General features: G+C 43.1%; 1 protein-coding gene across 4 annotated transcripts in view; it reads left to right on the plus strand.

The window, feature by feature from the left end:
* The window catches only part of stau2 (staufen double-stranded RNA binding protein 2), a 675620-nt gene that overhangs the window by 276932 nt on the left and 381877 nt on the right, over positions 1-16811 (plus strand). For all 4 annotated transcript variants that reach the window (XM_070891170.1, XM_070891163.1, XM_070891177.1 and 1 more), the window contains one exon: positions 13114-13326. In XM_070891170.1, coding sequence (XP_070747271.1) covers positions 13114-13326 — 213 coding nt within the window. The remainder of the gene's footprint in view (positions 1-13113; positions 13327-16811) is intronic.

Raw genomic sequence — 16811 nt, forward strand, 5'->3', positions numbered from 1 at the left:
TCAAGAGGGAGTTAGATATGGCCCTTACAGCTTAAGGGATCAAGGGGTATGGAGAGAAAGCAGGAAATGGGTACTGAGGTGATGATCAGCCATGACCTTACTGAATGGTGGTGCAGGCTTGAAGGGCCGAACGGCCTACTCCTGCACCTATTTTCTCTGTTTCTATACTTGCCTTAGATGTGGTGCAACAAAGGTTCACTAGATTGATTCCTGGAATGAGAGGGTTTTATTATGAGGAGAGATTGAGTAGATTGGGCCTATATACTCTGGAAGAATGAGAGGTGATCTCATTGAAATGTAAGATTCTGAGGTGGATTGACAAGGTAAATGCTGAGAGGTTGTTTCCCCTGGCTGGAGACTCTAGAACATTGGGGTTATAGTTTCAGGATAAGATGTCGGCCATTTAAGATTGAGATAAGGAGGAATTTCTTCACTCAGAGGGTTGTGAATCTTTGGAATTCTATACCCCGAAGAGCTGTGGATGCTAAATTGTTGAGTATATTCAAGGGTGCGATAGATAGATTTTTTGGACTCTAGGGGAAATCTGGAAAATGCGTGGAAAAGTGGAGTTGAGTTCAAAGATTAACCGTGATCTTATTGAACGGCAGAGCCAGCTCACAGGGCTATTTGACCTCCTCCTGCTCATAATTCTTATATTCTTATGAAACCTCTAAGTGTGTAAAGTAACCTCTCAGCACAAGTACTGTGAACAAACCCTTCCCCATAAGCAGGTAAGAAAGCAGCTGTCAGTATTGAGCCCTCAATTGCTGCTGTGTACTCACCTAGCTTTCACTGGCGAGTTCCAAGAAATCTGGGAAACCCGTGGACCCTAAGGTAAAGCTAAAAATCCCTGTCAATATCGCTCTAATTGAGTGATTAACATATGTTAGTGGCAACCTTGCTCACACACAGCCTAACGCACTGCAGTGAAAACCAGAAGTCAGTGGGTTGGTGCTGCCTTCCCGATGTGCTGTCAATTTCGCTGGTTTAAATCCTCACCATAGAGTGTATGTCCAGTTGGACTGTGTCTTTTGCACTGTTTTCTAAATTTGACTCTGCCCTTTGGAGCTACCTTCCCAAATCCCTCCACTTTCTTCTTTGCTTTTAAAAGCCTCCTGAAAGCTCTTTTAACCAGGCTTTTGACCCACAGCCTAACATTCTTTCTGTAGATTCCTAATTCTATCTAAAACAATTTGGGCTAGAAATTGGCCAGCCTTGTGCCCGTTTTTTCGGCGATATTTCGGCTTTTTTGATGGAAAAAGGTGTCCACCTAAGTTAGTCAAAGTTGTGCGCTGGCAGTTTTGAAATACCGCTGAAAAGCATACCGCCATCATGCAAAACGAAAAAAAGTGATAGTGTTTTAAATTGGCCGTTCGGCACACTTGTATTTTGCGTGAAAAAAAACGCCCGAGTAAAGCCTGCGTTACATCCCCAGAAACAGTGGTAAGTATGAAGACCTGCAAAAAAGGTAAGTTCAAGTTTTTATTTTTTAATTATTTTTCAGCGATTCGCTAGATAAGTGTCTTGGTAATTGGTTTGTGATTTTTTAAAATTTTTGTTTTTTGCAATTTTTTTTGTGTGTTTCCCCCCCACGTCTTTTTAGTGGTAATCGGCCTCGGACTAAAGTTGACCAGGACTGCAGGTTCCACCGCAAATCCTCATGCAACACCAATTTTTATTGTCGGGCGCATTTTTTTGTCAAATTTATGCCTTTAAAAAAAGCAGTATTTTTGGCAAAAAATGCCGAAAAAATAACGCTATCACCAAAAGTCCATTTTCCAGCCCAATATGTTCATCTATTTTAATATTAGCAGTTTTACTGTAAACAGCATAATAAAATTCTGATAGTTGAGCATCATCTTCAAGAATAAAGACCGATGCAAACTGCTCATTTAATATTTTTGCTATATCGCTCAAGTCCTTTGTAGCATGTCCTTGAGCATCCGTCAATGTCCCAATACAGTCTTTGATAGTTCTGACTCTTCACTAGCTGAAAAAGCTTTTCCCATTACTACCACAATTGTTTACGATCTTCTTTTCCATTTCCCATTTAGCTGGCAGATCTCAGTTATCTTTTGCTGTATTACTTTACTATAAGTTCTTTGTATCCTTATATCTAGCTTTGTTGAGTATTATATGACATTAGTTTGTCGAAACATTTTTGTTTACATCTTATTTGTGTTTGTACATGACCAGTCAACCACGTTGGCCTTTCCTGATTACACTCCTTACTTTTGACTTTAGACACATATTTGTCTTCCACCTGTTTTATTTTGTTCTTAAGAGACTCTCCATTTATATTCTACATTGGTTTCAGCACCACCTAATTCATCCAGGGGTTAACCAATTAACCTGTTCCAAATCTTCTGTTATTCTGAAATCTGGAATTAATTGTAGATTTTCAGTACCTTTGATTCTACCAGTTGAAACCTTATAATATTATTGTTTATTCCAGCACCTTCTATTTGCAGGTGCTCTGCCCTAACCCTCTTGAATTCCCTTCAACAACCACTTTACTGCCTCTTTCTCTTCAAAAGCCTTCTAAAACCCTTTGACTGCTTTTAGTCTCTCCCTTAATTTCTTCAGTTCCTGCTCAATATCAATTTCTCTCCCTTGTAAAGTGTTCTGAGACATTTATAAGTTGTTAAATACTTGACAAGCAGTCATGGTGTCTTGAATTTCTGTAAATATTACATGTTTGATGTAGTGTGATATGAACTCTTGCCCTTCAGTGGTCAATCAAGGTTAATTATATGTATTTTGCTGGTCAGGTGATGTCGCAAAGTGCTAGTTTCAACAAGTTATTCATACTAACTGAAAGATTTAAGTAGGAAAAAATGCAAAAAGGATTTATGATGAATGATTGCTTTAAGTTATTCTTACCCTCCAAAGTAATCCTCTGTACTACAAAGAATATGGAAGTGAATGCGTGCATTTGTTCTTATCGATGTCACGCTAATTATTTTAACTGTTTCTTTGATTGTTCTGTAATCCCAGTTGTTTAATGTTTTCTTGCTAAATCAGCTCTACACCACTTCAGTGCCATGGAAAGCATCAATGCAACCGGGATTAATGATATGTTAAATAAATCTGCACAAGTGTTAGCCAAATGTATCATATATATGTTCAAACAGCATTTCCATTTGTCAGATTCCCAAAACATTCTGATGCTTTTTGCAGAACTGAATGTTAAAATTACAAATATTTATCACCTGTGTTTTACTCAGTTAAATGACCAGGAATATGAATAAAAGTCAGTATTATAATACTGCCCATTGTGTTTAGATTAATTGTAGCATACCATACTTGTAACTATATAATTGATGTTTGTTGGAGGAGGTTTTTTCCCTGTTGAGAGCATAACCTTGAGAAAGCTTAGTCTTGAGACTCCATAAATTGCACTATGTCTATGAGATATTATTTGAGCAGATCTACAGGTTACTGGATGAGAAAGCCAAGGGATGTTTCTCAACAAAGAAAGCACACTCGCTAACAACTATTTCAAGTGGTTTATAAACTACGAGCTCTCGACAAATCATTTTGATCTCTACAAAAACAAATTTCTTATCCTCCCTACTGTTATTTCTCACTTTCACAGCCTTTGTTGCAGTCCTTACTCTCAGACTCTACAGCCTACTTGGTTTTTCCAGATCTCTTACTCTTCCCTCTTAAATCTTTAAGCCCTTCAATCTTTCGATTGTTTTCATCTTTCCAAACTTTTTCCAGCATCTCAGTGACCATTTCCCTGTGTTATTCTTATGCTACTTCACAGGTTTATACAAAGGACAATGTGTTCTCTATTTAACAATGTAGATTCAATGCAGAGCTTTATGATCTGAGACTTACATAATGATACCTGCAATGTTACTGCATTTGATTGAGCAGAGGTGATATGTAATATAATTTATAAAACTGCATTTGAACTGATTATTAGCAAGCTGGAAGAGCCATTTTAGTTGAATTGTATTGCTCCTTTAACATTCATTTTGCTTTTTCTAGGTGCGCCTCTATTTCCTATATGGCTTTCAAGCCTTTCACAGTATTTGGCATTATCACAGGCATTTGATCATATCAACATTCTTTTTTGACATTAATTTTGAAAAGAAACCTGTAATGTAATCCTTATCAAATTACTGCTGGAACAGAAACTCACAAGTTTACTTTTCACAAGTTTACTTTCTTTCCTAGATGTAAGGTTATGGAGGTATGAATGTAAATAGAATAGCAGTGGGTACTCCCAGATTATTGTGTTACTTTACTATAATTCCTTCTTAGAGCTATGATAGTCTCAAATTCCATATCCTTATGTTGCTTTTTTCTAAATGTCAATGACTCGAGTATACAAATGAGTCATGAGAACAGATTTGGCCCTAATTATATGAAGGTGTTATCTTGCTGCGAATACTATTTCAGCATCAAATTGTCAAATTTTGTAATGCAATAACATGAACAGGCTTATTAAATAACAAGTCACAAAAAAATCATTGCTGAATAGTGTGTATAATAATATTAATCTGTGCGTAGCTCATATATATTGGTGGAAATGGAGCACTTACAGTAATTGCTGCAAAACCGGACTTTACAGGTGTAATTTTTTTTCTTAGTTCGTAGGATATGGATGTCACTGGCAAGGCCAGCATTTATTCCCCAACCCTAATTCCCTCATGGTGATGAGCCGCCACCTTGAACCACTGCAGTCTGTGTGGTGAAGTTACTCCCACAGTGCTGTTAGGGAGGGAGTTCCAGGACTTTGACCCAGCAACGATGAAGGGACGGCAATATATTTCCAAGTCAGGATGGTGTGTAACTTGGAGGGGATCTTGCAGGTGATGGTGTTCTTATGCACCTGTTGCCCATGTCCTTTTAGGTGGTAGAAGTCTCCAGTTTGGGAGGTGCTGCCAAAGAAGCCTTGGCAAGTTGCTGCAGTGCATCGTGTAGATAGTACACACTGCAGCCACGGTGCACCGGTGGTGGAGGGAGTGAATGTTTAAGGTGGTGGATGGGGTGCCAATCAAGCGGGCTGCTTTGTCCTGGATGGCGTCAAGCTTCTTGAGTGTTGTTGGAACTGCACTCATCCAGGCAAATGGAGAGTATTCCATCACACTCCTGACTTGTGCCTTGTAGATGGTGGAAAGGCTTTGGGAAGTCAGGAGATAAGGCAATCGCCACAGAATACCCAGCCTCTGACCTTTTCTTGTTGCCACAGTATTTATGTAGCTGGTCCAGTTAAGTTTATAGCCAATGGTGACCCCCAGGATGTTGATAGTGGAGAAATCGGTGATGCAGTGTGCCTCTCCAGCATGTGGAGGCCTCCTTAAGTACCTGTGCTCCCAAGGGATTGTGGGATCCCTTGGGACTCCAGGGGATGAGCCCTCTGGTGGCTGTACAATGTATATACAAGTTTACATATATAACAACAAGGTCATTGATGAAGCAGTTGAAGACGGTGAGGTCTAGTACACTATCCTGAGGAACTCCTGCAGCAATGTCCTGGGGTTGAGATGATTGACCTCCATAAGAACATAAAACATATGAACATAAAAAATAGGAGCAGACGTAGGCTATATGGCCCCTCAGGTTTGCTCCGCCGTTCAATAAGATCATGGCCGATCTGATCTTGGCCTCAACTCCACTTTCTTGCCTGTTCCCCATAACCCTTGACTCTCCTATAGTTTAAGAATCTGTCAATCTTAGTCTTGGATATATTCAATGACTCAGCTTCTACAATTCTCTGAGGTAGAGAATTCCAAAGAATCACGACCCTCTGAGAGAAGAAATTCCTCCTCATCTCCGTTTTAAATGGATGATCCCTTATTCTGAAACTATGCCCCCTAGTTCTAGATTCCCCTACGAGGGGAAATATCCTCTCAGCATCTACCCTGTCAAGCCCCCTCAGAATCATTTACTTTTCAATAAGATCACCTCTCATTCTTCTAAGCTCCAATGAGTTACAGGCCCAACCTGCTCAACCTTTCTTCATAAGGCAAACCCTTCATCCCAGAAATCAACCTAATGAATCTTCTCTGAATTGCCTCCAATGCAAGTATATCCCTCCTAAATAAGGAGACCAAAACTGCACACAGTTCTCCAGGTGTGGTCTCACCAATGCTGTGCACAGTTGTAACAAGACTTCATGACTTTTATACTTCATCCCCCTTGCAATAAAGGCCAACATTCCATTTGCCTTCCTGATTACTTGCTGTACCTGCATGCTAATGTTGCCCAAAACTTACTGTAGTTTTGTAGACAGTTTATTCGGTGTATTTAATCACTACAGTCGCAACAATTTGGTGGGACTTCGAGTATTGAAAGAAAGTCGTCGACAAATGTTACGTTTAAGCCAAATAAACTTTATTTCCCAAAGTAGAATTAAAGTACAAACAATGTATAAAATAGCACATAAGCCTCACTACTTGTGCTCGTATTACCCGTTAACAGAGGTGATCAGTCTCCGCCACTGGTGTCCTGCTTTAAGCTCCTAACTTAAGTTCCGGCTTCTCTCGAGAGTGGTTCCTAGGTTCTCGCTGCCTAGGTGGGGTTTCCCTCCTGGTTTATACTATTCTATAATCTGTCCCCCATCTTCTTTGATTCCACATTCGTCTGCCCTGATAATTAGTTTATTCATAACTTTATTTTCCATGATTAGTTTATACTTGTTACTGGCTATGCTAAGGAAGGGTTGACTAAACTTCAATTTCAATTGGTAACTCATTTCTATGTTCAAGGCACCTTAACTTTACTCTTGGGTCTTCCCATCTTATGTTGCCATAGTCTGCATATTGCTACACTAACATTTTGTGTTTCATATACGAGGACTGCCAGATCCCTCTGTACTGCAGCATTCTGTAGTCTCTCTCCATTTAAATAATATTTTGCTTTTCTATTCTTCCTACCAAAGTGGATAACCTCACCTTTTCCCACATTATATTCCATCTGCCAAATTTTTGCCCACTTACTTAATCTATCTATATCCCTTTTCCAAAACCGAAAGGGATACCATTCCTAAACATTCAGCTGGTCTGCGACCACACTCAGTGCATCCTCACAGTAAATACCCGCTATCCAGGGAGCACACATGATGCTTTCATCTTGCATGAGAACAAAGACAAGGACAGAGCTGGCTGATCGGGGACAAAGGATACGGCCTGGTCACCTGGCTCAATCACCCCCCTCCGGAAATCTGCCACAGAAGTCAAGCAATGCTATAATGACAGCCATGGAGCCACCCGCAACATCATTGAACAGACAATTGGTGTGCTGAAGCTGTGCTTCCGATGCCTGGACCACTCGAGGCAGCCTTCACTACTCCCCTCAATAGGTCTCCAAGCTCATTAGTTCATTATGGTGTGCTGCATGCTACACAACTTAGCCATTATGAAGGGACAGGTATTGCCAGTGGGGATTGCAGGACCACCTCAGGAGGAGGAGGACAAGGAAGAGGAGCCTGTCGAGGAACCCATACCACGTCCACCACAACCACAGGGAAGGCAGTGTGGAAAAGTGATCGCAGCAAGAGCCTGATGTTGGTAGCTCATCATTGACCGGTTTGCTTGAAAGGGGAAGGGGAGATTGGAGCATTGCCTCGCTATTCTATGCCACCATGCTGGATATTCTACACCTCATTCTGTGAATGAGACACAAGACAGCAAAGTCAAAGGTCAAACAACAATTTTTATCAAAATGCAGCAGTTTCAATTTCTCCACCCCCCACCCCCCCCTCGCCAAAAAAAACCCAAAAGCTATGCAATGTTTAAAGACTTATGAACACAGAACTGATCCCTGCAGTCAGCAACATGTAAATTAACATAAATCTGCTCTCTGCCGTGAACAAAATGTTAAGTAACACAGAACTGCTTTATGCAGTGAACAAAATGCAAAGTTACACAACATTGCACCCTGCAGTGAACAAAATGTGAAAGAACAGAAGCCTGCTTCATACAGTGACACCATTGAACAGGGATGCATTATTATCACACAACTATGTACAATGTGGACAATGGTACAGATATTCCTGGCAATGAAGTGTTGCCGGTCCTTAATGGGTCTTTGCAAGATTTTTCCCCCCACTTCGCTTCAACCCCCTCCCATGGCTGCTGCTCCTCTTCAAGGGCATACAGCGAGGCTGCTAGAGGGCTGCTGTGTTGGGGGGGCCAAGACAACGCAGATGGTATCTGAGGATGCACTGGACCAGCTCCTGGCCTGGAAGGCCCGGCTTTCAACTGGGGCGCCTCTACCTCGGCGTTACCAGTCACAGATGGCTGGAGTGTCAAGCGTGTATGGTGCATGGTTGGCGAGTGAGTGATGAGAGCCAAAATGTTGTCATCCTAAGGATTGAGACCATCTGCCATTTACCTGGAGCCACTGACTCTCCAACGGGGCTGGGCATTAGCAATTGGAGCACGATCTCTCCCCACAACTTGCTGACCTGCTTTGGCACCGTCACTTCCCCGTGGGACAGTGGGGAATGCAGAGAGTATGGAAGCAGACATGGACTGCATCACTTGGCCAAGCTGACGCAAAGCTTGTGCCTGTGATGCTTCCGAGTCTGCGACGTGATCTCAAGGGCACGCGTCACACTCTCTGGAATGCCACTGTCGCTGCTTGAGGCTACCAGTCTCTGTGTGTGGGCAACGATGGCCTCGCTGGACTCATGATTCACAATGCAACAGTCGCAGTGAGCTTGTCAATGCTCACTGGGATTCATCCCAATGCATCCATAAGATCACGGTGCATCACTGTGGTTTCCCTTGACATTTCCACCAGGTCCAGTTCAATGTCCACCTGTCTTTGAGTAGACTGACTTTGCTGACTCACCCTCCAGAGAGCTGGGCTGCGAGATTCCACCCTGGCACTGCATTGCTGTACACCACTGGGACCAGGAGCCTCCGAATTCTCAAACCCCGGGAAGTCAGCGTCATCGCCAGGTGAACTGAGTGCCGACGTGGCAACTGATGGGCTCTGATGCTCTGTAGGAGCAGTCTCCTCCAGTCCCTCGTCGTCCAGCATGGTCTCAAGTGGAGGCGTCCCTCGAGGGATGCTGCGCCACTGGTTGGTCATCTGGAAGTAGAAACAACAGACGAGTGGTTAGCAGCAGGTGAGGGGGCAGGGAGACATGAGGAAGGTGGCATTTCACGGGTTCATTTGAAGGGCTGCTGCAACTCCATAAGATCTCTCTTGAGTTGCGTCATCTATTTCCATACCCTCACTACCTGAAGGGTGCTCAGCATCGCCCCCGGCAACTGTCCGAGCTGGGACTCCAATGAGGGCAGAGATTCTCTCCTTCACATCCGTCTGGGATTATTTGAGGTGGACCCCCACCTGTCCGCAGCTGTTCCCTTCGATTATGGAAATGTTTGGACTGCATAGAGAAAAATAGGAAGGGTTAAAAAAGGGTTTCTCTGCTGTTCTGCCACAGTAGAATAGGTGATAGTGTGTGAATATTCTAGTGGCCTCCGTTTAATCTGTTTGGATGTTGCATGTGCTTCATCAGTATGTATAGAGGCATCTAACATGGGGGCTGTAAGTGATCTTTCAGAAAGCGATAGGAACAGTTGGAGTGTATTGCGAGGTACGATGTTAATGATACAAATAATGTGCATACATAATTAAAAGCCAATGGGTGCCGAAGTAAGCCTTCATTGTTATGCATTGTGAAAGCCACCCCACAGAGTGTTGAGAGGGACCAGAGTCATGACAAACTTCACATAGTGTGTGAGATTAATGTTAGACGTCATGGAAGCATGCATAGATGCAAATGGTACTCACCCTGATGACTCTCGTAAGGTTGTTGAACTTTTTTCTGCACTGTGTGCCAATCCTGGCCACAATGTCTGCAGCAGACACCTCCTACATATGCGTTTAAACACAGGAGGGAGTGGTCTGGCTCCCCCAGCAAGATGGAATGAGGCCCATCTCCTCTCCACTGCACTCACCAACGCTTCACTAGCCTCCTGGCTGAAGCGCCTGACACATTGCCTTCCTTCCTGCTCCTCCATCTCAGCAGAAGTGGCTGAAGTGGGGCGCTTGCGTGCAGGTCGTTGGTGCGTCCTGTATTTGCATTTGCGACCGGAAAAGAAACCAAGAAGAAAAAAACATTTCAATGCATATGCGCAAAATGGCCACCTCCTTCAACGCCCAAAGTTTCGGCTCGGTTGTGCAACGCCTGACTTAATGCCAACACTCTTCCAGATCACTTTTTGATGAAAATTCCTGACGAGGCGCAAACTATTTTCTGCCGCTAACTTTTGCGCCCCACTGCGAATACCACCCTAAAATACAAAAAGTCGAAAATCCAGCCCCAAAAAGTGTCCGCCTCACAACTTGCTTTCCCACCTATCTTTGTATCATCAGCAAATTTGGCTCCTTCATCCAAGTCATTAATATAGATTGTAAATAGTTGAGGCCCCAGAACTGATCCCTGTTGCACCTCACTAGTTACAGCCTGCCAACCTGAAAATGACCCATTTATCCCGAATCTCTGTTTTCTGTTAGTTAACCAATCCTTTATGCTAATATATTACCTCCAACACCATCAGCTCTTATCTTGATGTTACCATGATCTCTCCAACAACCACAACCATCTTCCTTTGTACTAGATATGATTCCAGCCAGTGGCAAGTTTTCCCTCGATTTCCATTGACTTCAGTTTTACTAGGGCTCTTTGATGCCACACTCAGTCAAATGCTGCCTTGATGTCAAGGACAATCACTCTCACCTCACCTCTGAAATTCAGCTCTTTTGTCCATGTTTGGACCAAAGCTGTAACAAGGTCTGGAGCTGAGTTGTCCTTGCGGAACCCAAACTGAGCATCGGTGAGTAAGTGCCGCTTGATAGCTCTCTCAACGGCGCTTTCCATTAGTTTAACCTACTTATAATGAATCAGTTCCTAATGATTAAAGCAGCAATTAAAGCAAATATTTGGGACATATAATAAAATTAAGCTAAACTGATATTTTCTCTTTTAAAATCCTTCACATGTCTGAGAAATCATAGTTTAAACACTACCAGTACACAATGCTGTAATCACATTGGCAAACTCAGCAGTGTCTTTTGTGAGTGAAGTACTCTCTAATGCTTTGCAGCAGCAGAGATAGAAAAGGAAGAACTGGAGGATGGAAGATCAGATTATTATTTTTCCAGTGGACGTAGTCTTTTGGACTAGACGGTAGATTCAGTCTGGATTTGTGCCAGGATAGGTATAGAGCAGGAGCCCCCCTGTCCTGACTCCTCAATCTGCCAGTATTAGAAACTACTCACTACTATTTCTGATACAGTCAGAAATTCCAGTGGGGGTTTAGTTTCTATGGCCCCAAGTTTCCACATGATTTGCTCCTGATTTTTAGGAGCAACTGGTGTGGAACGGAGTATCTTAGAAATCGGAATTATTCACATTTAGTTTTCTGCAGTTCTAGTCAGGTAGAACAGTTTCACTTTGGAACAGAATTTTTTTTCAAAAGGGGGCGTGTCCGGCCACTGACGCCTGATTTCAAAGTTTCCACAGTGAAAACGTACTCCAAACTAACTTAGAATGGAGTAAGTGAAGATTTTTGTAAGCTTGAAAAAACCTTGTCTACACTTTAAAAAATCAGGCGCAGGTTACAAATTAGGCGTAGAGAACGAGGTGGTGGGGGGGGGAAGGGAAGTCATTAAATTCTACAATCAATCCTTAGTTATACTTATACAAATATTATACAAATAAATCCAACCTGAATAAAAATTTATAAGCAAAGAAAAGATTAAATAAACCATGTTCCTACCTGTGTGAAAGTGCTTCAGGCAGGCCTTCCAGGCAGCGGTGTGGCATCAGTGTCTCGACGGCAGCAGCAGCAAGCAGCCTTCGAGCTGAGCTGCAGTGCTTGAGGCAGGCCTTCATTCCCCGCGAAGATGCAGCACCCGGACGGACTTGAGGCCATTCGGCCATGGGATTGCAGCGGCGTCAGTGGCTGGCCGGGAGCCGAAGAATCAGGGGCGGACGTGAGGCCATTCGGCCATGGGATTTCAGTGGCTGGTCAGGAGCCGAAGAAAGAACAGCAGCAGCCTTCGAGCTGTGAGGGGGACTGACTGAGGCCATTTGGACAGGGAGAGGCAGCCACATCGACATCTTTATATTTAAATTTGCAGAATGGGTGCACCACATATTATGCAATGATTTGCTTCCTCATGCAAGAAATTCTTTGTTCTTGGTGGAAGTTGATCCATTGCAAAGTTGAATTGGCACTTTTATTTCTCCAAACACACAGTCCTTAATTTGCAGGCACCGGTTCTGCAAGTTTAGCAGTAAAAAGCTGAACTCACTGATTTCAGCAGGTGATTTATTCAGCAGTGCTGCTAAAAGCACTCCCTCACACACAGAAATATCAAGAAAATTAAAATACAAGTCTTTGCAGGGGTCCAAGAAACAAATCTTCACTTTTTCTGCAGTACTTTTAAAAATGGCCGAGTGCCAATGTTTACTTCAGACTGCGCGTGCGCGAACGCTCAACGCGCACGCGCAAGGTTGCCGGCACCAAGAAGCCTCATTTCAATTGTACCCGCCCCCTCCTACTTACAAAATCGGCACGAGTGGTAGGCTCCGCCCCCTGTGCGCCGCGCCAAGCAGACATCGAGCTCCAAGGAGCTCGAGAATACCGCACTTTTTTTCCGGCGCGAAAAACAGGCGCCCAGCTCTGAGGTGCGCCTTTTTCGCCGCGTGTGGAAACTTGGGGCCTAAAAAAGGGGACAGTGATGGGTCGGCTTTTCTGGATTCTACCAATATTCTGAAGAAATATTTCTCAGGATAGTCAAGGGATGTGCAAACAGAGGAATTTTTGAACGACAAGTGCAAAGGGAAATCCTCTGTGTCCACTCTGTCAGGTCAGGAAGGCTGGACGTTTACCTTCCATAAATTTATAATTGCCATGTATGGGGTGAGGGGATCAAAATGAGCTGGTTGGCCCCGCACAGTTGTATAGCCTGCCAGCACTCATTATGCAGATTCACACATGAATAATGATGATGTATCTCTTTGACTCTTGGATGGAGAAGAGGAGAGAAATTGCTGAGGAAAATACAATGATGATTTTTCTTTCAATTATGTCTCTTGTATTTTAATTTTTCTTTTTACTTTGGTGACAGGTAACTCGAGAAAGTGGTCCACCTCACATGAAAAGCTTTGTTACCCGTGTTGCAGTTGGAGAGTTTACAGCAGAAGGAGAAGGAAACAGTAAAAAACTTTCCAAAAAACGAGCAGCAATAACTGTCCTTCAGGAGCTGAAGAAACTTCCTCTGCTCCCAGTGATAGAGAAACCTAAAACTCATTATAAAAAGCGTCCCAAATCTATATTGAAGGTAAGTGCATCATTGATACGGCTACAGTAAAATTATGGCCCAAAATTTGTGGCGGGTAATGACGGCGAACTCTCAGCGTTCTTGTGAGGCATTGTAGTGTCTCCCAGCTCCTTACTACTTACAGCAGAGAAACACTAATGCTCCAACCAACTCTACTTCTCTCCTTTTCAAATTGGAATATGTTTTACCATTTAACTATACATTATATAAAATTACTTATATAGTAATTACAACACAGAAACGGGTCATTTGGCTCAAACAGTCCATGTTGATGCTTATCCTCAACACGAGCAGTAGTCCTAAACCCATGTACACTTCAACCACCTATTTAACCTATTCTTAAAAGTTAACATGGTCACTGCTTCAATCGCTAACTCTCACGTGTAAAAAGGTTTCTCCTGCTTTGTCCTAAAAATCTTATATTTAGTCTTTTATCTATGTCCCCTCCTTCGAGACTACTCAATCATTGGAAACAGACTGTTTCTATCTACTCTGTCCTATCCCTTCATAATCGTAAACATCTCTATCAAATCACCCGGTAATCTCATCTGTTGTAATGAAAACAGCCCCATAATCATAAAAAATCAAAGTATAGAAAAATAAAGCAAAATGTATGACTTTAAAAGGTGGACTGAATTATATCTACACCCTGGTTCAAATATCCTTCATACTTTAGCCCCACTTCACTGGAAGACTACACTGGTCTTGACTCTGTGTGCAATGCCACAGGAGAGCGACTAAATATCAAGTGTCAGCTTGTCACAGGAGCAACATTCTTAGCTCTGAGTCAGGGAATGAGGGTTCAAGCTCCACTCCAGGGACTTCAGCATATAATGCAAGCTGAATGCAGCATTGAGAGATTTAAACAGCCTGTTCAGGTGGACATAAGATTCCCATGGTATTATTCGAAGAAAAGCAAGGGGCAGTTGCAATATCAACAGCAACTTGAAATTATATTGCGCCTTTAGCATGGAAAAATGAACCAAGGTGTTTCACAGAAGCATATGCAGCTAAAAAGATAGGTTTTAAGGAGGGTCTTAAAAGAGGTGGCAAGGCAAAGAGATTTAGGGAAAGAATTCGAGAGCTTAAGGTCTGGACAGCTGAATGGAATGGGGGATGTACAAGAGGCCAGAACTGTAGAAACATAGAATTCTCGGAGAAATGTAGGGCTGGAGGAGGTTACAGAGATAGGGAGGGGCAAAGCAATGAACACAAGGATGAGAATTTAAAATTTGAGGCATTGGGGGACATAATAACATAAGAATTAGGAGCAGGAGTAGGCCATTTGGCCCCACGAGCCTGCTCCACCATTCAATAAGATCATGGCTGATAGAAATATCGAAAATAGGTGCAGGAGTAGGCCATTCGGATCTTTGAGCCTGCACCACCATTCAATAAGATCATGGCTGATCATTCCCTCAATACCCCTTTCCTGCTTTCTCTCCATACACCTTGATCCCCTTAGCCATAAGGGCCATATCTAACTCCCTCTTGAATATATCCAATGAACTGGCATCAACAACTCTCTGCGACAGGGAATTCCACAGGTTAACAACTCTGAGTGAAGAAGTTTCTCCTCATCTCAGTCCTAAATGGTCTACCCCTTATCCTAAGACTGTGTCCCCTGGTTCTGGACTTCCCCAACATCGGAAACATTCTACCCGCATCTAACCTGTCCCGTCCCGTCAGAATCTTATATGTTTCTATGAGATCCCCTCTCATCCTTCTAAACTCCAATGTATAAAGGTCCTGTGATTCCAGTCTCTCCTTATATGTCAGTCCAGCCATCCCGGGAATTAGTCTGGTGAACCTTCGCTGCACTCCCTCAATAGCAAGAACGTCCTTCCTCAGATTAGGAGACCAAAACTGAACACAATATTCCAGGTGAGGCCTCACCAAGGCCCTGCACAACTGCAGTAAGACCTCCCTGCTCCTATACTCAAATCCCCTAGCTATGAAGGCCAACATACCATTTGCCTTCTTCACTGCCTGCTGTACCTGTATGCCAACTTTCAATGACTGATGAACCATGATACCCAGATCTCGTTGCACCTCGCCTTTTCCTAGTCTGCCGCCATTCAGATAATATTCTGTCTTCGCGTTTTTGCCCCCAAAGTGGATAACCTCACATTTATCCACATTATACTGCATCTGCCATGCATTTGCCCACTCACCTAACCTGTCCAAGTCACCCTGCAGCCTCTTAGCATCCCCCTCACAGCCCACACCGCCACCCAGTTTAGTGTCATCTGCAAACTTGGAGATATTACACTCAATTCCTTCATCTAAATCATTGATGTATATTGTAAGTAGCTGGGGTCCCAGCACTGAGCCCTGCGGCACTCCACTAGTCACTGCCTGCCATTCTGAAAAGGACCCGTTTATCCCGACTCTCTGCTTCCTGTCCACCAACCAGTTCTCTATCGACATCAGTATGTTACCCCCAATACCACGTGCTTTGATTTTGCACACCAATCTCTTGTGTGGAACCTTGTCAAAAGCGTTTTGAAAGTACAAATACACCACATCTGCTGGTTCTCCCTTGTCCACTCTACTCGTTACATCCTCACAAAATTCCAGAAGATTTGTCAAGCATGAATTTCCCGTCATAAATCCATGCTGACTTGGACCGATCCTGTCACTGCTTTCCAAATGCGCTGCTATTTCATCCTCAATAATTGATTCCAACATTTTTCCCGCTACTGATGTCAGGCTAACCGGTCTATAATTACCCGCTTTCTCTCTCCCTCCCTTTTTAAAAAGTGGTGTTACATTAGCTACCCTCCAGTCCATAGGAACTGCTCCAGAGTCGATAGACTGTTGGAAAATGATCACCAATGCATCCACTATTTCTAGGGCCACTTCCTTAAGTACTCTGGGATGCAGACTATCAGGCCCCGGGGATTTATCGGCCTTCAATCCCATCAATTTCCCTAACACAATTTCCTGCCTAATAAGGATATCCTTCAGTTCCTCCTACTCACTAGACCCTTGGTCCCTTAGTACTTCCGGAAGATTATTTGTGTCTTCCTTCGTGAAGACAGAACCAAAATATTTCTTCAATTGGTCTGCCATTTCTTTGTTCCCCATTATAAATTCACCTGAATCCGACTGCAAGGGACCTACGTTTGTCTTCATTAATCTTTTTCTCTTCACAAATCTATAGAAGCTTTTGCAGTCAGTTTTTATGTTCCCGGCAAGCTTCTTCTCGTACTCTATTTTCCCCCTCTTAATTAAACCCTTTGTCCTCCTCTGCTGAATTCTAAATTTCTCCCAGTACTCAGGTTTGCTGCTTTTTCTGGCCAATTTATATGCCTCTTCCTTGGATTTAACACTATCCTTAATTTCCCTTGTTCGCCACGGTTGAGCCACCTTCCCGTTTTATTTTTACTCCAGACAGGGATGTACAATTGTTGAAGTTCATCCATGTGATCTTTAAATGTTTGGCATTGCCTATCCACCGTCAACCCTTTAATGTATCATTT

This window comes from Pristiophorus japonicus, chromosome 1 (assembly GCF_044704955.1).
Source record: "Pristiophorus japonicus isolate sPriJap1 chromosome 1, sPriJap1.hap1, whole genome shotgun sequence".
Taxonomy (NCBI): domain Eukaryota; kingdom Metazoa; phylum Chordata; class Chondrichthyes; family Pristiophoridae; genus Pristiophorus; species Pristiophorus japonicus.